Source organism: Antrostomus carolinensis, unplaced genomic scaffold (genome assembly GCF_000700745.2).
Source record: "Antrostomus carolinensis isolate BGI_N321 unplaced genomic scaffold, ASM70074v2 scaffold17842, whole genome shotgun sequence".
NCBI classification, from domain to species: domain Eukaryota; kingdom Metazoa; phylum Chordata; class Aves; order Caprimulgiformes; family Caprimulgidae; genus Antrostomus; species Antrostomus carolinensis.
This window is the reverse complement of record NW_010299183.1, coordinates 125,195-149,773: the sequence shown is the minus strand read 5'-3', so window position 1 is coordinate 149,773 and position 24,579 is coordinate 125,195. Positions and strand designations below refer to the sequence as shown.

General features: G+C 38.3%; 1 protein-coding gene across 1 annotated transcript in view; it reads right to left on the bottom strand.

Moving 5' to 3' along the window:
• Positions 1 to 308: 308 nt before the first annotated feature.
• Positions 309 to 24,579, bottom strand: part of THSD7B (thrombospondin type 1 domain containing 7B) — a gene marked incomplete at its 3' end in the record, with an annotated part of 130,907 nt that continues 106,636 nt past the window's right edge. The window contains exons 7-11 of the mRNA XM_010162709.1: positions 14,472 to 14,663; positions 10,908 to 11,142; positions 8,261 to 8,376; positions 1,456 to 1,588; positions 309 to 412 (exon numbers count right to left, since the gene is read on the bottom strand). Coding sequence (XP_010161011.1) covers positions 309 to 412; positions 1,456 to 1,588; positions 8,261 to 8,376; positions 10,908 to 11,142; positions 14,472 to 14,663 — 780 coding nt within the window. The remainder of the gene's footprint in view (positions 413 to 1,455; positions 1,589 to 8,260; positions 8,377 to 10,907; positions 11,143 to 14,471; positions 14,664 to 24,579) is intronic.

Genomic DNA, 24,579 nt, shown 5'->3' with positions numbered 1-24,579 from the left:
ATAAAGGCCTATAGACAAGATAGTTCTTTTAAACCCCACATGCTTCATCTTTAGGCAGAAGAGTAGGATGCTGTAAAGATACTGGAATACCCAGCATAAATCCCCTCCTATACGCTAAGCATACTACCACATTACTGACATTTTAACATCCAGCACAGAAGCAAAGCTGTACAATGGGTCTACTTCCCAAAACACTTGGAAGTGCTTCAGCCAGTTTCCAAATTAGCTATTGTAAAAAAGTTAAGACCCTACTTAAATTCCACACTCCAGCACCTTAAATATTTGGAGACTGCATGGAGAAATCTTACCTCTTGACTGCAAACCGTGTCCACATGCCTCACTGTGTCCCAGCACAGCCTGTCTCACCAAATCTGGCACTAGCACACAGTGACTCCAGCGGTGGGTTTTCCACCTGCGAGAGGAAATGGTTAACAATTAAGTGGTTAAAACTGGAAAACAGTCAATATACCCAGGCAAAAAATTCAGTTACAAACTATGATATACTGGGGAGACTTAAAGAAAAATAGAGTCAAAAAGATGTAATTACTCCTAAAATAAGCATTGTGAACTGAAATTCAGATGCAAGGTTCGCCTCCTAAAAAGCCACATCATCCTCCAACCATGTTTTCCTTTCTCATTGTTGTAGGGCATGGTTCAAAGTCACATAAAATACAAAGGAAACACCTTCAGTAGGCTTTGAAACCAGGCCCTCCTCTGGCAAGCCCATTCTCATACAACTGATGCTGTATCCAGTGTGCTTTCTACGCTAGGATGCGCGCCAGTCAAGAACACAAGAAAGCAGCTTTCCATAGCACCAGGCAGTGCTGAGTGGTGCAGCTCCTGCTTTGGCACCATCTTCAGCTCCCTGCTCTGCTCTGAGACCATGTCCTACAGGATGCGAGGGCTGGAGATTTATATGCAAAGACACAATGCTTTTCTATTTACTAATGTATAACAGATGGGTCAGGGAATTTTAATGAAGAGTAGTAATTGCTCTATTGCACTATTTGTCTAATCAGGATTTTCAAAGCGCATATTATTCACTAGAGTGAGAGCATCAGGGGAAAAGACAAGAGTTTCTGCAATAAACATACAATTATGATTAAGGCAGTTGAGTGCTGGTGGTCCCAAAATAGTTTACATTGATTTTTAGATACATTGAAGGATAAGTTCCCAGTTACAGCTTCCTTAAACACATCGAACCCTGAGGTTACCATTTCTAGGAGCTGTATCTATAGGTGCTTGTTCTGATGATGCCAGATCTACTGAAATTTCCCAATTTGAACTCTACTTTTACACATTTTTCTTTAAGGTACATTATCTGTTTATAACTCTGCATTTAACAGTATTATGTCATTTTCCAGTGAAAACTGTGCAGGAAAATTACACAAGGGTCATTTCTAGAGAAGCAGACACCCACTAGCAAGAGACTGATTCCAAGCTAACACTTTTTACCTGTACACTGGACAGATGGGAATATCTTCACATTCTCTTTCCTCATACAAGGTGTCCGGGCATGCCTGTCCCCCATTGGCAGCATCCTGAATGATAATCCTGTACCGCGACTGCTTAACTGCAGTGGCATTACCTACAAAACAAAGACAAAAATTGCCTGATGGCTCCCTGAGCTAGTGATCAGCTGTCTTGGTTAAAAACATGCTTTGCATTTCACTTATATTTTGAAATCATAAGCACTCTGGCACTACCCAAAGAAGGGAGGGAATGGTACGTTGGATCAAAAGCTAGCATTACTTGCTTTAAAATTACCAGTAGTTCAGCAGAAAAGCACCTGGAAGGTTGATAAATCAACAGTCTAAGAGATGGATCAAGAAATGTCTATTTAACAGAACATCAAATCAGACAAGAAAATAACTATGAGCAAATATTCAAACACCTGAACAGGAGAAAAGATTAAAAAAAAACAAAAAACAAAAAACAAAAAACAAAAAAACAACTGTCATAATGGAAGATTTAGTTTCTGAAAACACATTCTGGTGGCCTCAGGCTGCTACCAGTGACTCATCTTTATAGGTCTAGAAATTACAGATGATAACTTCCTGATAGGAAAACCATTGCAACCAGCAGAGGCTAACTCTCTACTTAACCTGAGTCGATGCAAGATCGATCCACCTGGAAACACAGTTCACAAAATCTACAGTACAGAATGTAGCATGAGAGACAAGGATAAGATTTATCTATATATTTCTATAGCTAAAACAAATGCCTTCCTTGGCTGAGTTAAGTGGTAAACACAAACTGAGAGCTGCTTTAACCACTGTATATGGTGTTAGTACTTCAGATCATAGAATCACAGAATGGTCTGGGTTGGAAGGGACCTTAAAGCTCATCCAGTTCCAACCCCCCTGCCATCAGCAGGGACACCTTCCACTAGACCAGGTTGCTCAAAGCCTCATCCAACATGGCCTTCAACACTTTCAGGGATACTGTAGTCACAATTTAAAAACAGATGCTAGTGAAAAGGGATCTCAACAGAAGTCCATTAAAGGATTCCAGGCAAACACCTTTTAACAGTGGACTTCATCAGATTTGTTCAAGAGAGGAAAGTGGTGTGTAAATTAGCCTACTTATAGATATTAATTTTTCCAGCTCAAGAAAAGGCCAAAGCTGCAGTAGCAACACTACAGTGCACTGGAGTACAAGGAAAACTCCAGAAAAGTCACCATGAACACAAAGCACAAGTACAGATGCAGCAAAAACAGTTGGCTTTAAAAATACCGAGTTATAACAGCCTTGACTTGAACACTTGCTGTCACTGAGCAATCACCGCAGAGGGCTTTTGGACCTGGCAGGAGGTTGCCTACCACAGCTGCTATCCTGAGGCAAGATCAGGGACCCAGGGTGATCCCCCTCCTGCTTCTTTAACAGCCACTACCTGAAGCAGCTCTACAGCTTCCTAGAGCTGCTTTCAGGTAGCCTTTCCTTTCAGGTGCCTGATTCACTTCTTGTAAAGTCTCACAGAGAACCTTTTCTTAAAAATCTAACCCAAATCATTGCTCCTGTAAATTAAGCTAACCCTTATTTATCTCTGTCCACTAGACATAGAAAATATTTTATCCTTATTGTCTGATGCATAGCCTTTATGAAATTTAAGGGCTTGTATCCACTGCAAGCCTTCCTGTCTCTAAATTAAGCAAACCCAGTTCTTCATAGGTCCTAGTCAATTTCACATGACTCACTTTCTTACAACAGGGTGCCCACGGAATCCCACCTGCAACCTCACCACTGCATAGTACAGTAACACAACACGCCCACAAGTTTGACAAGCCTAATACAAGTTTTAGCATTTCAAACTGTTGACTTTTATTCATTTTGTAGTCCATTGCATCTCAGAAGTCCCTGATGTCTTTATTTCATGTTTCATCTTTGTGCAATCAATTTTTCCTGCTCAACTCACATTTTGAGAAATTTAACAATTATTTCAATATAATTTAATATATTATTTACTGTGTTTGCTACCTCTTTCAGCTCTGCACCATCCACTAACGTTACTATTCAAACATGCACGAAGTTCATACAAATATCATGAAGAACTGGGGAAAAAAGAGTTTTCTGAAGGACTTTCCTTGGCTCATGTTCCAGTTTGATCGTGAATAGTGGACATCTATCAGCCAACTCTTTGGAAGGAACTTTGCAGAGAAGGACATGGGAGTCCTGATGGACAAGTTGTCCATGAGACAGCAATGCGTCCTTGCAGCAAAGGGCCACAGCAACATGGGCTGCATTAGGAAAAGCACCACCAGCAGGTCAAGGGAGGTGAACCTTTCCCTCTACTCAGCACTGATGAGACAACTGGGTGCCATGTCCAGTTCTGAGCTTCCCAGGAGATGGAGGACATGAGCATACTAGAGTGAATCCAGTGAAGTGGCCACAAAGACTCTTTCAGGACTGGAACACATGATACACAAGAAGAGACAAGAAAAGCTGGGACTCTTCAGCCTGGAGAGGAGAAGGCTCAGGGGATCTTACCAATGTGTATCAATATCTGATGGTCATCAGTAAAGGAGACAGACTCTTCACAGTGATATCCACTGTGAGATTTTTCAAGCAGCCAAGTACCCATTTAATAGTGATTTAATTCAAGTCACTGTTCCTCAGCTTCCCGATAGAAGTTTTAACGTGTCAAAAATCCACCACTTCCCTTAATGAGAGCAGCTATGCTGTCAAAAGAGGAGATTAAATTCACTGGGCATGATTTGTTCTGAATAAATCCACACTGGCCAAATTATCCAAGTCTGATTCTTGAAATGATCACAAGTAATAACTTGTTCTTAACTTTCTACATAACAAAGTTAGGATGAGGAACCTACAATTTCCTTGACTTTACCTTTTGCTTGGTGGGGAGGGGCAGTGTTGGTTGGTTTGGTTTGTCTTACTGTTCCTGGTTTTTAGTTAGTTCCTTAGGACTCAGCAGTTTCTCACTCAGAAGACAGTCACTAGATGCTGTTACTTTATTAATTCCTTCTCTATTCACACAGCCCTGCTGACATGGGAACATCTCATTTATTAAATACTCATTCATTAGCCCATTCCTCTCCTGGCTGCAGACAGGAAACAATAGCAGCAATTGCACATTCCTTATGTGGCGTTTCCCTCGTTTCTCACTAAATAATGGTCAAATATTTCATTCAGCTATTCAGCTTCCCCTTACTTCTAATCCACTTATGTAATTCTTGTTATCTAATATCTCCTCATAGCTTAATTTGCATTCTTGATTTCTATACTGTATTTTTAAATGCATCTTCAGTTACATGCTTGCTTCTTATTTTTGTGAAACAATTTGACAATCTAAAAGGAAACAAGGTTCTGAACAACTCTGATGATGAGAAAAGCTAAAAACAGGGCTACACTAGCTGTGTTTGATGTTTCTCTTCATGGTTAGAAGCTTGAACATGGAAGTCATATACAGAGCTACACACAGAGTCCCCTGTGCTACTGCCTTGCTATTATAACAGTTTTCAGAAAGTAGAGTCCAATTGGGCTTCAGCCCTTCATACACTGTTTTTTGGTATCTTCCAGGTCTTCTACACTTCCATCTGCATAGAACGTGTTCCCAAGAGGTGTAGCTACCAATTCTCTGAGTTTATTGAAATCTCTTTTTTTTTTTTTTAAATGTCTTGCTGATATTGCCATCCTTCACTTCTCCTAAGAATCGTGAACTCTATCACTTTGTGATGATTTTCATTCAAATTATCTACCACCATTGGAATCTTAGCCATTTCCTTCTTATTAATCAGTACCAAATCTAAATGAGCTTCCCACAGTAATTTTCTCCACCTCAAGAAACTAAATTATCCCTCAACATTTATTGCACATTACTCAAACCCCATTTTCAAAATTGAATTTCCTCATTGGCTTTTCTACAGCATTCCTTACAAATGTTAATGAACATAATTTTTATATCTCATTTAAAAATGCTATAGCCTGATTTTCCAGAGTATTAGCATTATGTAGGACTCTCCTTTTGAAGTTGAACTTCAGCTGATTTCAAGCAGGGTTATGACTGCTTGCTCTCCTGAGAAAATCCAGCCTCAGGATCTCAACAGAATCTTAACTTCTTCGCCCTTTACTTTGCAGCTCAGATAACACTGTTTGAGAATTTCAGAGGTGCCTTAAACTTCTGCTTCCACTCCCACCTCCCTTTCCCATCAGCCTCCAGTCTCCTCACCTTACACACCGACCCATATGACTCCTTCTATCAATCCACTCTTCTCATTTCTCCCCCTGCTCTTGTATCTTGTTTCCTCCACATTTTCCCCCTGGCTCCCTCAGTACCTTGCCCAGGGCTCGCAAAGGTAGATCACCATTGTCAGATGAGGGACAAAGTCCTTGCTCACTACTATAGAGTCTGCTATATCTTAATAGAACAGCTGGTCCAGCTTTTATAGAATAGGATATTTCAGTTGTAAGGGACCTACAATGATTATCTAGTCCAACTGTCCAACCACTTCAGGACTGACCAGAAGTTAAAACATGTTATTAAGGGCATTGTCCAAATGCCTCCTAAACACCAACAGCCATGTACGGGGAACATTCAGCTTCATCCTCTTTGCTCCCAACCAGATGGAAAGGCAGAGCCTGGTCACAAGACTGTAAGCACACAAATAATAAGGATAGACTCTGAGATTTTAGTCACCAAGATCAGAGCCGTCTCCAGTATTTTTATGCAGATAAGAGTTTCAGAAGGGACAAGTCTTTAACTTTGACCAGCTCTAGTTGGGTGTTTGTTTATGAGAACTGAAAGTGGCAGATCCTTGACAGAACCTGTTTGACACAAAGGTAAGGTCACCGGAGTTTCTTACCATGGCACATCAAGCATTTTATCCACTTGCATTCAATTTCATTTCAAATCCGATTTAAGGCATGGGGAAGTAAGTCAGACAGTTACTTACTACCTAACTTTTCATGTAAACTTGTTTAAAGAATTAAGCAAAAGTGAAATTTCTAACCTTCCCCCTGGACAAACATTGCCCAGAAGAGCAGAGGTATTTATAGGCACTATTTATTTTCAGGAGGGAGACGAAAAATGTTATTTATTGTCAGATTTATTTTTTTTTTTAATTTTCCCATTTTTAATCTATGCTGAGAGAGCAGAGAGCACATCACCCATGCTGAAAGCAGTTACCTCCCCAGGACACCTTCACCACTGGGAAAGCAGGTGACAAGAGGAAAATCTACACACTGCTCACTCAAACTATTTCATATTCTGAAACCTCCATATTGATTCTTTGATCCTTGTTTCGATTCATCCTCAAAGACCCATTAAAATAGATATATTATAGAAGACTGTGGTAGACAGTTGTCACCTTTAAGTACCTGAAATGGCAGAGAATCAATAACTTGTAACAACCTCCCTGCCTCACCAACAGGTGTTTGGATTCCATTGCACTTCTTTTGTGAATTATGTTGTCCGTCCATCTGTTATTGCCCTAAGTTCACCGCTGTCTACACTTGTGAGGTATGAGATAATCCTTCGCCAGAAGACAGCCTGTTGTCTGATGACATTTAAATGCAGGGAAAATGTCAGCTTTTTTATTGTTAGACAGTAAAGTTGGATGCATTTTCTCAGATAAACTACAAACAGCTTAACTGGTAAAGTTCTGTGTAAAGCTGATTTAGTGACTGCATGTTTGTCTAAGCTCTGATCTTATGCTGGCACACATTTAATTTTAAATTTGCCAGGCAATACCTGTTCCTGCTTGATCTGCTTAGTAATTCACCATCTGTATGTTGTTCTCATTAAACACAACTTTTCTATTAAAAAAAAAAACAAAACAAAGCCCCTAACAACTCACATATGTATAGTGGGTTTGAAATTTCATTATCGTGCTGAGGTTTTAACTGTGCAATGCAAATTAAAAAAAAAAAAAAATCTTGCAATGCAGCCATATCAATAACAGATTTAGCAAAAAGTAAACTCCCCCATCTAGGAAGTTTTAATTTAGAATTATATTAAAATGATACCACTGCCAAGGAGGTTAAATAATTAATTTCTTCTCATTTTAATTGTAGACTATTATTTAATAAACAGAGTAATTTACCAGGTAATTTATTCTACTTCTTCATAAGCAGCTCATTTAAAGTCTAAAAATAAACTGCTAATTAAAACAGGATTCACTGTTTAGAAAGCAACTCATTTTCCTGTAAAATCCAACAAGGACTAGGCTAGAACATCCACTGAGGATCTTTGAAGGGCAAGGAAACCACCAATAATAATGAAATATTCTGATAACTGAGAAGGTTTTCATCTAACCAATTAATGAAACACACAAATTTGTCACAAAATCCAATGCTAAATCAATATAAAGAAACTTTGTTAAACACTCAAGTGTCTTAAAGCTAACCAACTGGATCAAAGAAATGTATGGTCCTTGAAAAACCACAAAGCACAGGAGTTATTTACACAGCCCTGTACATACATCTAGGTTGGTCAAGAGAAATAAATTTCATAGAATGTAGCACTTCCATGTACAGAGATACAAGGCTGGGACCTTGGATTTCTGGCCTTGAAAGCAGAAGCCCAGAAGGAATTTATTCCAGGTAAAGGGAACTTACAACTTACAACAAGCTCATGAGGATCCCACCCCACCAACACCACCAGTGTCAACAACACCCCAACTCCAAAACTCATTCAGATGAATGCTCTAAAAATTATTAGACTGATGTGAACTACAACTACTACATGTTTCTAGGCCAGTTCTCTAATTATTCCCCAAATTTTGACAACTTCTTAAAGGCTTACCAGGCTGACATGCTGTTGGGCAGCGAGTCCACTCACTGAAAGGTGTAACGACACAGTCTTTCTTGCAGAGGAGGAGACATGGCCGCATGGTCTCAGGTTTGATGGACTCTGGACATCTATCAATCGAAATGCAAAGATAAAATATAATAAAAAATTAAAACTATGGGGAAATGTTTTACTCCTAAGACCCTTACAGGGCTGTGAGTGTACCATCACACCAAAGATATCACTCCTGGTCACAGCAAGCCTCATTTTTCTTCTCCTTTGCACTCATGTAACCCAACTGAATTTAGTACACTTCAAAGATTAAAAAAAATAATTAAAAAAAAAAGTGGAGCTTAGCTTGATGACTGCAGGCTAAATGTAACTCTGTCTATGACACCGAAAATGCAAAAAGCACTGAAGCAAAACAAGTATATTTATTAAAAAAGAAAGTTAATAGTTATGTTTATAAAGCAGTCCTGTTTTATCACAACGTGCAACAACCACTCACAACTGTGTGTAAGGACTGATGTGATAGTCCTCCGCTTTCAGCTCCTAAGAGAGACAAAAAGAGCTTACAGTGATCTTTGATTGAGGCTTCGATTGTTATTTATAAAGTTGTACAACACAGTAAAGTTAAGAAAAGCTCAGTGATTTTTTTTTTTATTCATTTTTAACTCCTAAATGAAAAATATGTCATGGATATTCTAATAAAAGTTTCAGTCAGTTTTTATATGAAAACTCAAAAGGTGGAAAAGGGGCAATTTTCTGGGATGAGGCAGATCTTGCATTTCAAGTAAGGGAACAGAAAGGCAACTACTCTTTTTAAATTTTTATTAATTTCTAGTAGAAAGACCACTCAAAGACACTTTGTAATGCATGCAACCCTACTAGGAAAGAAAATAAATCTTAAAGTCATGATTCTGCTAGTGAGATAGTGATAAGGTACTTAGAGGTATAATTTAAAAGAAAATAAATACAAAGAGACATCCCTTGTCATTAAGTATGACTATCCTAGAGGGCATATTCCTGTTATCTAACAAAAGATGCTGAAATATTTTTCTGCAAAAAATTTAGTTTTATTTGGCTTTCTGAGCCTTGTACCTCCTTTGGATATGGTGTAATTTTTCTTCATGAAATCAGGAAAAATGTAGCATACAAAAAAGTGTATGCCAACACACAGAAGTTATTTATTTACATAGCTTATCCCATTTCTGAAGCCATATTAACAGCAGGCTTTCACCACAGCAGTTCTAAACCCAACATTACTTTGGGTCAGTTTTCATCAACTCAAACATAAAACACAACACAGCTCCAGCCAGTGCCTGTGGTGAGGAGAGCTGCCCTCCACCCAGGCACCAGACCTGTCTGGACCCCCCAGGCAGTAACAAGGTACTATTTAATTCTAAAACACAGAGTTTTTTTATTCCTGCACTTAGAGCTGTTTTCCTAAAGACTTGTAGAGGTTTATGGTGTTTATTTTTAAGACGATTATCACCACAAGAACAACACGCAGTGCAGCAGCTAAAGAAACAATTTCAGTAAGAAGCCCTTTTAAGGACTCATCAGTCCTTTCTGCTCCAGCCATTTCCATTACACAAGGAATGTCTCGGCACTGAAGCCACCACAGAAGCCTTTCTGCAGTCCAAGTCCTCAGTACACAAATCTCTTCTCTTTTGGCAGGGTTTTTCCACCACTGACACTCCGTTTTCCATTCACGTACTTCACTTAAGTATTTACTTACCCTTCTTCAGTTCCATTTCCCCTTACACTATCTCAAAAGTGGAGGAGGCAAACAACTACTTTAGACATGATATAGCTCTATAAACAATATGTTTATTTAGGTAAAGTTACAGCCTATTAACAGATTCTGGATATAAACAAATACTAGATTTCTTTCTTTTTATTTAATTAATCTCATTAACCTCAAGAATTTTAATTAACTTTACGGAAATCAACACAGTCTGCTTATACAAACAGGACTGTTTTGAGAGCTACAATAAGAAATGAAACTCAGTTGTAAGTCTCTAGATTCATTAACAGTGCGAAAAATAATTAGCAATGTCTTGATTTTTTTTTATATTAGGGAAAACATCTGTGGTACTTATTTTCCTCATTTAGTAAAGCAAAGAAAAATTCAAAGAAAAATTGTACTGCAGAATACATTATTTGGTTGTGTTGGTATCACATTATAGAAGCTATATAAATCAACTGAACAAGATAGATCACACATGTTCCTGCCTTATTGCAGTGTAAATATAATGCAAACTCTATTTACTTTTTCTATTTTATTAGAGCATTGTTAATAATGTATTGATGAACATTATATTCAGATGTACTTTATAGTTTCCTCACACCTGTCCTTCAGGAAAAATATTTGCAGAAAACTGTAAATTAGAGTAACAGAGGAGCTGCAGCAAAAAAATCTACAACACTAAAAACATGCATTTAGCTTGGATTTACACAGAAAGTTAAGAGTGGGGTAGCTATTTATTTTTGTTACATATTAGTATCCCTTTCATAGTAGTGATGGAGTAGTAGCTGGAGAATTAGTCCTGAAACAAAATTATTTTCAAAGCTGCAGATTCCCTATGCTAGCTGAAAATGCTTGCACATGTAATGTATTGTAACTACAAATAATCTCTAATAACCTTGCTTTAAATACCTTTTAGGTGTGACCTGGCCAGAACTGCTCTTCATGCAGAAGACCTTCCTTGTCTGTATGCCCACTCCACAAGTGGCTTCTCCACTCCAATTAATGGTCGTATTGAGCGCGGTTACCAGCACGTCTTCAGAGCAAGAGCTCCAGGGAGAAGTTCCCCAGAAGAAATGCACACATGGGTGATCATTACAGGCACGGTGCTCCTGCAGGGCTCGGTCAGGGGGACAGGCTTTTCCACCTAGAAAGAGTCAAGAGAATTTTATCTTATGGCATGTGGCGAAAGGAAGGCATGGAAAAATAAATAAAAATGTTAGGTTTGCTTAATATCTTCTCTGTTTTTTCCCCATTTTAAAAAATAAATAATTAAATCTTAAATAAAGCTGTTGACCTTTACAGCTGCAATAACAACCTTCTAAAATATTGTTTCCCCATTAAACTAGCCTTGCATAAAATTGTATTCCAATGTATAATGGAAACAGAAATAGGCAAAGTATATTTCTGAGTTACCTTATTGATACTCCTACACACAGCCTAGCTAATTCCATTTAAATGCCAGTATCGCTCAGCAAACATGCAATTAGGTTTAAAGACAAATTAAGCATTATTTTTATGTTCATTCTCCTTGCTAATTTCCCAAGGAGGAATATCTCTTTCTAATATTCGGACTCTATTGTCACGTTGCCTTAAAGAGCTGAGCTGTAGAGGGTGCTGAACTGTATGGATGGGGGAATGTATCAGCTGACACCCGCATCTGCAGAACAATGGGGGAAACCATGAAAGATAGGTTTTGATATGAAGCTTTTACTTTTTTGAAGCAGCATCCTTTAAATTGGTGTCCAAAGATTTTGCTAAGCTACCACACTTTGTCAACAACTGGTAATAAATCCACAAACACAACAAACTAAAATCAAAATCATTCTGTTCCCAAAGAGAGAATCTGGAAACTTGTGGCATAGCCAAAGTGCTGCAGGTTCTGAAAGAATCAAAGTGTTGGGGCCAGATACCACAAGGTTCAGAGCACCTTTATGCCCTACCAAAATCAACAGGAGATGAAGGTATTTTGCTCCTCGAAGGGATGCTTATCACTTTCCAGGTCTGAGCCTTCTCAAATAAGGTATGACCCCAAATGCCACAACAAATAGTACTGAGAAAAGATAAAGAGGGATAGAAATTTCTTAGCACACCAGTTTGGATAATCACGTCACATTACTGTTCACCTTTTCATGATAATAGACTGTTTCACATAGCATTCAGTCTCTGAAATGCTTAGTGTGATGACAGAATAGAAAATGCCCCAGGTATCCTACTTTCCTGAAGATTTTAACTAGGCAGGAAAAATGTAGACCAGTTATCGCTCTTGTGTGTTTGAGCACATGTAAAAAACAAAAAGAAAAAAATGTAGCAAGCAAATGGCAAAATGTCTGGTCCATTAGGAAAAACAAACAAAAAGAAAGAAAAATATTTAACTCAAATTTTGAGCTTACCAGAGAAAAAATAAGGTGTTATTTTCAAGAATACCCATAGCAAGGAAGCTCTCCTAAACAAAGGAGTGTAATAACAAGGTATTTTTAACTTAAGAACATAAAAAATGCCACATGGTCCACCCAATCTAGCAGTCTATCTGCAAAACTGAAAGCAGGAGATGTTGTTTAGCAAAAGCATGAGAGCCTGGCCACTGTCTGCAGTTCATCGACAACTTTTGTACAAGGAAAGCAGGACAGCACACCGCTGCCTAGCCATTCTAGTAGCTGTTCATGGACTTTTTATGGACCTGTTGTTCATCAACTCCTTTAACCCATTTTAAACCTGCTGAAACTGCATTCATCCACAACCTCCTCTTGTACCAACTTCCATAAGTTTGCTGTGTAAAAAAAGATCTTTTTAAAACCTGATTTAAACCAAGCCTCTCTAGTTTCTTTCACAGCGACCAGCTTCTGGGATGTCATGACAGCTTGAAGAAAATGACGCAAGGGTTTGAACTGAAGTCAGTCCATGGGATGGCATCCAGAAGCCCTCAGACAGCAGAGCCATAGTTAACATTGCCTCATTTGAGAGAAGACAAAGGAAATGTCACTTGCAGAGGTACCAGAGCTCTGTAGAAGTTGGTGGCTCAGCTGTGAGACGAGTATGAAACAGTCAGAGAAAGCAGGTAACGTAACATTGCCTTAGTATTGCAGTGATTAGTGTATTAAATAATCCACTTCCACTCTCCACAAATTCAAATTGATCACTATTTATCTGTATGCAGATGTGTGACTCTGCATAGCAAACCATTAGACTCATTGCTAAAGATGTACAGAAAAAGTTGAGGCGTTTGATTTCAGCAGTTAATTATCCCTTCCTGAGAAACTTAAAGTATTCAGTTCAAAGCACATTATTTTTTAGTTTAGTGTGTTTCAGGCTGAGATGACTGAGCTAATGTACTTCCAGAATTCACTTCTTCAATACTTCACTTTCATAATTCCATGTTTATCTGTTATTTGCATTTCGCTGCTACCATGGAAAATATGAAGCTGACTGTATTTTTCATTTTAATTATTCTCTAGCATATAAGACTTTTTAGTAGTAGTTATTATCATTCAATCAACAATGATATAGCAGTTTTCATCCTGAAGAGTCCCATGTTTCCTTGCAAGTGCTTATGAGGATGTTTATGTGAATATAGAATGTTCACATGAGTATGGGTTTGCAAGATCAAGTCCTCACATTGCCCCAGAAACAGTGGGTGGCTTTAATGATAATTTAGAAAATAGCACTTAACAGAGCTTGTCCTATACTAGATTTGCATCTAAAAGTGCTTTGCTACTGCACATAGTGCTGACAATAGTAGATATTTTTGTTGTGTCAGGTCTGTTAGACCTGTTCATGTTTTATGAATTTTTATCCACCTGATGTGATACCTTTCAAATCCTGTGTGATAAACCAACACATAAATTAATCACCATATGTGTAACTGTAGATAGAAGACTACATTTCTAATACAAAATAATTTGTGTAAATAATTGTATCACTGATGTTAAGATGTAAAAATCCAGAGACATAATGTGTCTGTAAGGATCCAGAGGGAATTATAATATATATATTAAAATATATATATATATATATATATATTTACTTACAACAATAGAAAGACAAGAAGGTCAATACATTCTAGGTCTGCATTAATAAACAGGTCCTTTTCTATTTCCTCATTTTCCACAGCTGTACTTTTCTAAATCAGTGCTAATATGTTGCTATATAAAGACACTCACATGATGAGTTTGTGTCATGCAGCAATTTCATTAGTATAGGATGTAGCTTTCCTGAAGTAAATCCACACCCTCGATAGACAATAATTCATAGACTGAAGTGAGTAATTTTGAACTGTGACAGAATTTCTCTAAGTGACACACACATTAACTCAAGCCTATGAAGATCTTTTAGTTGCTAGGCATTAAGTACAGACAAATATTAAGTATTATTCCTCATCACTACAGTATTACTATTAGCTCTGATCTAAACACAGTTTGGCCAAGCAAGTCAACTCATTAAATGAACAGTGATTAATCCAAAACATTTACCACTCACCCTTGGCTGGAAGGGCCAAGATGGACCTACTCCTGCTCTGACTGCCTTCAGTATTTTTACTGGAGCATGAATGGGAACACGGGGACCACAGTGACCACTCGCTGATGACACAGTCCATTGCACAAGGGATTTCACAAGCCACAACATCAGGACGGGGAAGCTCTGAGCAGAGGTGATGTGGTACTTCTTCACCTGGAGCAAACAAAACAAGACAGACATGGAGGAAGGCTCAGCTTGGTTCAATATCCATGGTCTACATCAAATGGATTAACTTCATGTCAAACATCCACCTGCCCCGGGAGGAATACACTACAAAAGAGCACATGGTTAGGCTTCAGGCTTGAAAGTGTAATACTTGAACAAACTTCAGTATTTCTTCAGAAAAGCAAAAAAGAAAAAAAAAAATGTGTTTCAAGTTTTGTGTGTAACATCTTGGCTGCAGTCTACTTTATAAAGCAGGCAAGCACGAGGAATGAGATAATTCAATCACTAGAAAACTGTAATATCAACTATCAACAGAACCGATGATAATTGACCCATATTTTCCAGCAATCTCCACCTACAGAACCTATTTTCCACAAAACAAATTGTGAAGGTCTCCACAGAAAGAAATTTTCTTTTGCCTGTAGGCCAGAGAAGTGTGTGATAGATGTTTTGGTCCTTCTCCTGCAACCTCACCAGAATGAGCCACTATTATTTCTGATTCTGTATCCAAAAACTAGGAGATCCAAAATTAGGGATCAATACTTTCTGCTGGAGATGAACCAAGGGACCTGGACCAAATCATACCTCCTGATGAGAAGCATCTCCCCAAAATCCCTTTCAAAAAGAAGGTAGGACATTGGGTACTAGTAGTATAAAACCTACCAACCAAAAGAGCTGCTGGCAGAACGAGTAGCAATACAAAGCACATGAGGAATGTCATGTGGAGTCCAACACATGGAACTATTGTTTTTAAAAAGTAAAATAAAATATAATTTTATTTTCAAAATAACAAAAGAAATGTCCAGGAATTTTAGTAATTACATAGATGTTATGAGGACATTATAATCCATAAAAATTCATAACATGTAACTCTTAGTACTGAATTACACCTAATGTCTTACAAATATAATTTAAGCGATAAACAGACATGACTGACTTTGTTACACTGTTCTATTGTTTAGTGTTTCTGGACCCTCATGAATTTTCAACTACATATGTGAAATTTCTGAAACCTCAAATCTACCTGTTTATAAACAACAAGCTCACACTGAACGTCACCTCCTCTTTTGCCCTTATAACAGTTACAAAGCTCTCCTTCGAGGTTTCTTTAATTATGAATCTAGGAAAAAACATAATGACTATTCAGGCTCCATTATACATAGAAAAAAAATTAAAATTTATAATGGCAACAACTGCCTCTTTCACCTCACGCTAAAGGAACAGGCTCTGTAACGAGGTCACCCAGGATGCAATTATAACTAGGAGGGCAGAAAACTGTACTGCTTTTGCAAGGCAACACATATACAAGTGAGTAAATAAAAGAGGCAGGCTGCTAGCCAGAGTGCATGAAGCTGTCAATAGCACGGTGGTATTATCTGCAGTTGCATCCCTAAATGAAGATGGGCTCATCGCCCTCGAGGAACAAATAAAACTTTTCAAGCATATTATGAGAAGTAACGGAGAATCTAGCAGGCAATCAGACTGCAAGATATGTTTAAAAATATTTTTATACTCCATTTCCCTTGCAGTCATCTATGCTCATCAGAAAAGGCCTGATAGGCTCAGCCTTTGCACTACTATTTTAAGTCTACTCAATGAGAAAATGGAGACCATACCCCATAGAGACAGCCCCCATCCTTTGGTGCTACGTTTGCCCCCCCTGCACACCAAACTTAATCCATCATTCATTTCAACTAGCTCGTTATCACCACTGCTGCTTGGGATGCTCACATAATGCTGAGAACTCTCTTTAGAGAAAAACAACATAAAAACCCCAAATAAACCTGTAAACTTTGTTCCAGCTGTCTTCCTGAGTCATTTAGCATCAAAATCCCTGCTAACATTTTGACAGCTTGGCTGTACGGCGGTAGATAACGTGAGGACATCTCAGGAAGGCATGATTTTAGGAGTCAATGGTACAGTAGCATCAAGAGATTATATGCTTTGGTGAAGCCGGGTAAAACATCTGTCCTCCTCTCCCATCACGGACACTTACAGGGAAGCAGGTGAACAGCCAGCAACAGGCTTCTGAACAAGAAGGAATGAGAATGGACACTGGTCCTGCAAAATGCCCTGTTCCCCTCCATCCATGCAAGAGGTTCTATTCATTATATACGGGCATTATGGCAAGTGAGCACTATGAAGTTCCCCAAATTCTGGATTTAGCTCAATTTTTCCACCAGTCAGATTGTGCCAGAGATGTAAGCATCAGAGAAAACCCTGTATGCTGAAAGCCACAGGAGCCTTTCCACTGATTTAATCTGACTTTACAAAGCCCAAAGTGACTTTACAATCCACTCCACTCAGAAGGCAACTCAAAATGCTTGGGTCTCCTTTGGGGTGGCTTCCTCCAGCCATGAGCCCAGGTGCCACAGATTTTCAAGTGATGACCCTGTGGTGAAGGGAGACAAAGGAACAAAAAGTGCTTTCCACTTCTTCCCTCCATGATTTCTTTTCACGCTGGATTTACAGCAGGTGACAGCAACAGTAACACTGCAAACAGAGGCTGCAATTCATGGTTCCTCGGGAAAGAAAGGAAGCTTTGAGTTTTGTTATAAAGAGTGTACCACCCGGTGCATGAAAGTACAATTCAACGCTCACTTTGATTTACTTTATAGCTCTATTCGCTGTGTTCAGGTTTAATTACTGGCTTGTATTACTGCAGAAGGGTATGTTCTTCTGTACCAGCTGACTGGCAGAGAATTCTCAGAAAACTACCATATACTACAAAGGGAGGTAATAATCTTTCATTTTCCATGAAAAATACTAGTGCACAAAACATCTGAAGTGTGCTTTATGCATTGCCACAGATTTACAGGGAATATTACATTCTCCAGAGCTTCCAAATTGACCACCCAATACCTTGAAGGTGTAATTCTTATCTCGGATAGTCTGAATAATCTTTCTAGAGGAGGCTTTCTCCCTCTCTAAATAAGACTAGTGCCTTTAAGCACCTAAATTATGCATCCAAATGCAATATGAATTCCCGTTCAAATATTCGTTTAGATCTCAAGACACAGCATCTGAAATCAGGCTGGGAGAGAAGCAGGGCGGGCAACTTAATTTTTCTCTTATTGTCTTTTCCATCCTAGAAGTAGAAGCCATTCCCACAGTCCTGAATACGGTACTCCACAGCAAGGCACTGAATCAACAGGAATGTTTCATTCCGAACCAGTTCAATATTAAACTGCATTTGTCCATTTCACATAATGCCTTGCAGCTCCAGCACATCAGTCCCATGCTTTCCAGCAACCCAGGTACCCATCTCCTATGATACAGTTTAATTCCTCCTGCCACAGACATCCTTCCTGGCTCAGGAACAAGGGAATGTCCATGGGACAGGATACAACTAGAGCAACAAAAACACAAATCCCATCAGGCAGCAGAAATCAAAATATCAACTCAATTACAAATCAAGTATCCTCCCCTTTTGACTTTCACCACTACACCACTTTCATTTTTTTAAAAAGAAAAATTTGAAAAATTACATTGAAGATGTCAGGTTTGCACACGTGTGGAGCCTTGAGCAACCACCGCGGTGGGGAAAGGCTTAAGATGAAGGAGGAATTTTATTTCAAACGGTTCTCTATTGATACCTACAAGTTTGGCGAATTTATTTTTTGCACAAATGACTGCTGTAAAAGTGCTGCATATTTAATGACAATTACCAGTTTGACATCAATATTTCTCCTTGTAGCATTTCAAATTATTCAGTGGAAATAATGAAGCTGTCATCTAAAATACTATACGTATCGTAAAATTTTATGTCCCACTTAAATCTCAGAAAAGAATGACAATAAACTTTGATTAAATACTTGCCTGTAACAGAATAAGATGTCAACAAACAGTAGTAAATTCAGAAAAATTCCTATTGACTGTATGCCAGTTTGCTAACGGCAACTGCATTCAGAGAAAGCTGTTTGCTGACAACATCTTGGCTTAGGCATCCCACCAGCTAACGACAATGTTACATTTAAAAGCAATAACAATCAAACTACAACAACAGGAGAAATTTCTTATGACTATTCGGAATACTTTTGCATCACCACAACATCACGGATTGTTTTTTCCATGTTGTGCAACCAGCTTTAAAGATACCCTAAAGCATCCAGGGCTTGCCATGTTCAGTCGTCACCAGGAGACCAATGTCACACTTCACTGAAATCCCTGGGTCCTGGCTGACTTTTCTTAATGCCAGTCAACAGGTAAGAACATCGAAGAAGAGCAGTGTCAGTCTGTCAGGGAAAGCAGTGGCGTATGGAATAAATTTAATTGCAGTGGTCCATCACTATTATCAGAGCCCCATAGCGGAAAAGGGGAATGCAACAGCAATGAAGACAAATGGACATGAAGATCTATCACGAAAAAAGATAAAGCAGCGAAGAAGAACAAGCCATTAACAATGGAAAAGAGGAAATAAACACAAATAGAACCAAGATCATTCTCAGGAGAAAAAAAAAAAAAAAAAAAAAGAGATGAGACAACATTAAGAGTTTGAGTCAAAAGACTTAGTTGAAATGCAACTATGAAAAACAATGCATTAGATTAAGGAAACAAGATTTTTAAACACATGATGCACAGTGAAGAAAAAGGGAATAACAACTCAGGAGAATAAGGAAAAAGGAAAGTAAGATGAAAAGGTATGAAAAATGGACAGAGGGAATGAGAATGAATGTGCAAAAGAAACAGTATGTCTGGAAACATCTTACAAAGTCATCATAAAATCAGAAGTCTTGCCCAAACCCCTCCATCATTGGCCACCATCCTGTCCCTTACCTATGCCCCAGTGATTGTTACAAAGGTTAGGAGAAAAAGATAATGACAAGTATGGAAAATAAATGTTATTTGGTTTTCTTTCCTATATATCCTTTACTGGAATCTGGACTGTTTACCCCCCACTGTTTTTCCCTCTTTATGTAAATGCACATTAGAAAATTGATTTGTGACTCTAAGGGAGCTCCAAGGAAGTGAGCACAGTGGGGAGGGATGTCAGCAAGCAGCTGCCAAGCCTGCTGAGGAGATCCCGGTATACCTCTACCAAGTATTATACAGCACCTACCAGTCTTAATTAAAAAAAAAAATAATAGAGCTGCATGAGGTTACCTACGTAAGAGATTGGCTCCCATATATTTCCTACCCCACAAAGAAAGACAAGAAGTCATTTAAAGGAATTGGCTACACATTCACCTGCTGGGCTTGGTCATAGAAGCAGAATTAATTCCACCTTGCGACTGTTTGCACAACCCCTCCTGAATTAAGAGGAAATTGCTCACGTGGCAGCTGAAAGTAAACATGGGTTCACTGTATTCCCAGAGAAGAGCATAGAAATTCAGGCTGCTGTTCCTAATAATTAACAGAGCACAGTAATCTGAAAACATAAAGTATAAGAACTAAACATAATCCATATTAGTGTTCTGGGGTTTTTTTCTTCACTCTCTTTACATTTTTTTCTCTTTTCTCCATTATCCCTCCTCATTGTAAATGAGGGAATCTACACAGGTGGGTTGATCAAGACTGATTGCAATTAAGATTTATTGTTGAAATTGGTGCTGTAGTATAATTGAAACAGGTGTCCCTGTATTTTCTTCTCTGCACTGCTTTGTTCCAAATGCTAATCAACACAAAACATTGTAGAAACCAATTACACAAATAAGTCAAATGTATTAAAATATTATAAAATATAGATATCTTCCCAAAATGTTAAGGAAAAAAAAAAAAAAAAGAGTAGACTTTTTTTATTCCAATCGTATATAGAGTCCACTTAACTTACAGAGCTGTGCAGTGAGGCAGAACAATTTTAGTGGAGGAATTCAGGCATTTTAATTTAGAATAAAGAAGGTGGCATTTTATTCCCACTGCACCACAGCCATAAAATTTCTAAACATTCAATTTTTGCAGACTTAAGGTGCCACCTTCACCCTCAAAACTCTGAAAAAAATTATAAGGGACATATTAGGAAGGACAAACTATAGTAATCATGGCCTCATACACTAAGTGACTCCAAAAGAAAAAGTTGTGTATGCATGTATGGAAAGGTGCAATGCTTTCATACCTACTGGTTTGATTATTATGATTTTTGTTCCGATTATGCCACTCTTAAGAATGACATACATTGCTGGCTTGCTCATAGCCATCAAGCAATCCAAGTGATATTCCCAAAGGTTGTTAGCAATTTGCCATACATTGGGAATAACAGACTTCTTTTTTTCTCTTCTAGCCCCAGAAATCACCCCAAGAGTGAGTTTATATTAACATAAGACACTGAAAAATTGTAAACAATAGGGCAGCAGATGAGGTTTATCTAAGTTGGCAAAAGTCTTGTTTTCAGATTCAGAGAATGCTAATGATAATAAATAATTGCAAATACCATCTGGACTCTTTGAAAAACATCTTTCTCCAAGTCTGCAATTGAATCTCTACAAAAAGAGGATCAATGCAGAAGAAAATGAAAACAGTAAATTAAAATTAGATTTATGCCAACTACTTAAAACTAAGTGCTCGTTTAGAAGCAGTTAACACAAAAATGTGTTCTAGTTCAGATGCAGAGTCTGGCCTAATCCCATAAGGCAACTCTGAGAGCTTCCACAGTCTATCAGAAAATGTTCAGAATTTGCAGGACCAAACCCTAGACTGTTTTTATTATTACTACTAATAGCAGCAATTTATTTTCTAATTTTGTCTTTAATTGATCCACTAAACTCAGAACAGAGTGGTACTAAGATGTCCTATTCAATAGCTTTTAAGAGATTGCAATAAAGAAGAAAATTCACCCAGTAACATAGATGATGATCAGCCAAGGGTCTAAATGAATGACTGAGATCTCTTCTTGACAGAAGCAATGCAAATTGCAAACCGTGATCTTTGGTTATGGAGTAAAACCTCTTGGTGTACACACCAGCTTTCCCAAGTATCAACCACGCACCTAAACTGCATAAGACATTTTTCAGATGGGTTAAGTTACTTCTGGCTAATGTACTCTGACCTAAGCTTGAACCATTTTTACATAATAAAGTTGTGAATTTTAGCAGGAGTGTTTAATTTCCAGTGTATTTTGCATAGATCATTTAGTACTTAAAGCGGGGATAAATCAAATGTAGGAAACACAATATTAATAATATTTTTCTGTGTGCTTCCACTTTGCCCATGAGGTGGAACTTTAATTACATCATTAATAATGCTGCCTACATTTTCAGTCAGTAGTGTATCATTCCTCTAGTGCCATTTAAAGTGCATTTGGTCTCTAAACTGCTCCACCCTCTGGAACTGGTTCACTGATTATATTGCTAACAGCCTCGTCCTGCTTACAACTTGGTTACAATGGCATCAACAGAAGGATTTAAAAGCAGGAATCACTTATGATGACCTGAAATGTGGAAGGCTTATTTAGAAAAGTTTTCTGTCATTTTCTATCTTCAAAAAGCTTACATAGATTTAAAGTTCACAGTTGTTCTTAGGGGGAAAAAAATATCACTGTTTTCCCCTATTATTCACAGTTCAGATTGTCCCAAAACCATTAAAAAACCTATCTAAAAGCTAGCATCTGCACTCTACTTTTTACTGGGAAAAAAAAACAAAAACCATTGCTTCCAATGAGGGTTTCCAAGAAGACAACTCTCCCTGTAAGCAGCCCAGGACCTTGTCTTTGGGTATTGTAATTAAAAGGCTACAAATAACAGATTTGAAAGTGCCTCAGAAAGAACCTGATGTGTAGAAATCCTCAGAAGCCTTGAGACACAACTTTGCCTGAAGCTTGATCTCAATGTTACTAGTCCAGAGAAGGCAGCAGGCTCTGCTTCCATTTTCTTGGTTGATGAAACTATTTCCCACGAAAATGTCCACTCTTTCTCTAGGGTTCGGATGGAGATGGAGACTGCTGCTTGAATTAATATACACAGCAAGATGAAGCATCCTCAGTGCTGGCAAGCAAAATGGGGTGGTGCCAACAGAGCAGCATCCACCAGAATATGAATGCCAGGTCCCCAAGAGGTCTCTGCTTGGTGGAGAATGTTGACTGTCACCACCACCACATGCTTTCAGAGTTCAGCATATGGATGGGTTTGGTCACAGCAGCTGGGATCAGGATCTGGCACAACCCAAGCTGGACCGTTGTCATTAGACAAGTCTCTGATTCCCTTGCTTAAAAGCAAAATGAAGCAGGTTATGCTCCTACAGCTGCTGATTTTTTCCAGATTGAGTGGTGAAGCTAAAACCTGAAGACCTGTATTAAAATTGGTATTAAAAAGACAAGAAAGGCCACTGACCATGCTTTGGTAGTGTCCTCTGGGTACACCTTGGGCTCACAGAAAGACAAGAGAAGAGGATGAGAGAGCACAAAGTAAAGGGATGGTGAGTGGAGAAAACAGAAGAGAAGGAATTATTTTTGATGTCAAAATTTTGTCAAGCTGGAGGTTTCTCAGAGATGCTGAAGCCGGGACCAGGCGCTGAGCCGGCAGTTCAGACAAATGTTGTTTGCTGAGTTCAGAGGCACCCGTGCCAGCAGCTGCCCTCCCACGCTGACCTGCTCCTCATTTGCTCCAAAGCACAAAAAAAAAAAGATGTATGAACCCTACCAACCAGTCATTCCCTAACAGGTTTTCCAGCTCCTGTTGGAGAACTACTATTTTAACTTTGCTACTAGATTAAAGGAAAACACTGAGTCGGTAAATGAAATCAAATGCACACACCCCACACCTTTTTTAAACACCCTGAAGTGTCAAGGCTGTCAGGAGGCATTTGGACACACTTTTCAAATATAAGAACTAAAACAGAAAAACTGAAGAATATCTGGATAAAATTTGGTTTTCTATCACTAAGTGTCTTTGTGTGAAAAAAGCAATAACCTCTCCGCAACTTAGAAAATATTTCTGTTCTGATTATTCAGCTATTAAAATGGGAAAGTGTCATTTTATGACAATTGCTTTCGGCAGGAGATATTTTACACTTATATTCTCAAGGAATATGCACATAAGGAAGAACAATATTAAAACCTTCAGCGTTAATCTGTATTTTCAAAGCTAAGCACATTTTGACAAACTTTCTAATAGACACTGTTCAAAATTCATAACATATATGAGCATGATTACATTACTCTAATTTATTTTTTCTCCTCTCATGCACAGCAATAAAATCTTACCTTTGAACTTATATTTATTACAACTTTTACTCTACAGAGGGCATGCAGGCACAGAAATATAATAAAGCTCTCCTAATTCCATACATTATTGAAATCCTAACACTGCAAATGGCATCTTACTATCTTCATGCATACTTAAAATTTCAATTCAAAACTCATTTCATTAAAAGGGCTGGTTAAGCAAGAGTATATGCTTATTTTAAGTTTGTGGATTAATGTAGCAGAATCATATTTTATATATTTGGAAAAAAAGTAGGTAATACTAGTGTTTGTTTAGGTGTTGTAAGCAAAAACTTGATAGATGCTAAATAATTAAGTGCACCGTCTATCAGACTCCTAAGCACTGTAAAACTGTAGAAAAGTGAAGTGCTGGAGAATAACCTTTGCTTACCCACAGGCTGCTGTAAACTGGGCCTAATTCCAGTGGTAAAAATCCCACTGACATCACTGGGAAGTGTACAGCTATGCAGGAATAGCATCAAACTAAACGAAGCACCAACATGTGAGAGCACAGAAAGAATTCAGACCAAGATGATCAGGGGTCATCACATAACACTAATCATGCCTGGTGAATGAAAACATCACAACGGACACATAAAAACAAATTTTGAGCATCTCTGAACTTGTTTGATATACTACTAAATGATATGGCAACCCAAGTCAGTCAGGGAGCAGCTCAAGCCATCAAATACATGACAAAGTGCAAAAGTTGACTCCAACTCTAAGTATAATATTGGCACAACCTCCTTTCTCTTCACAAAGGTCACTTTG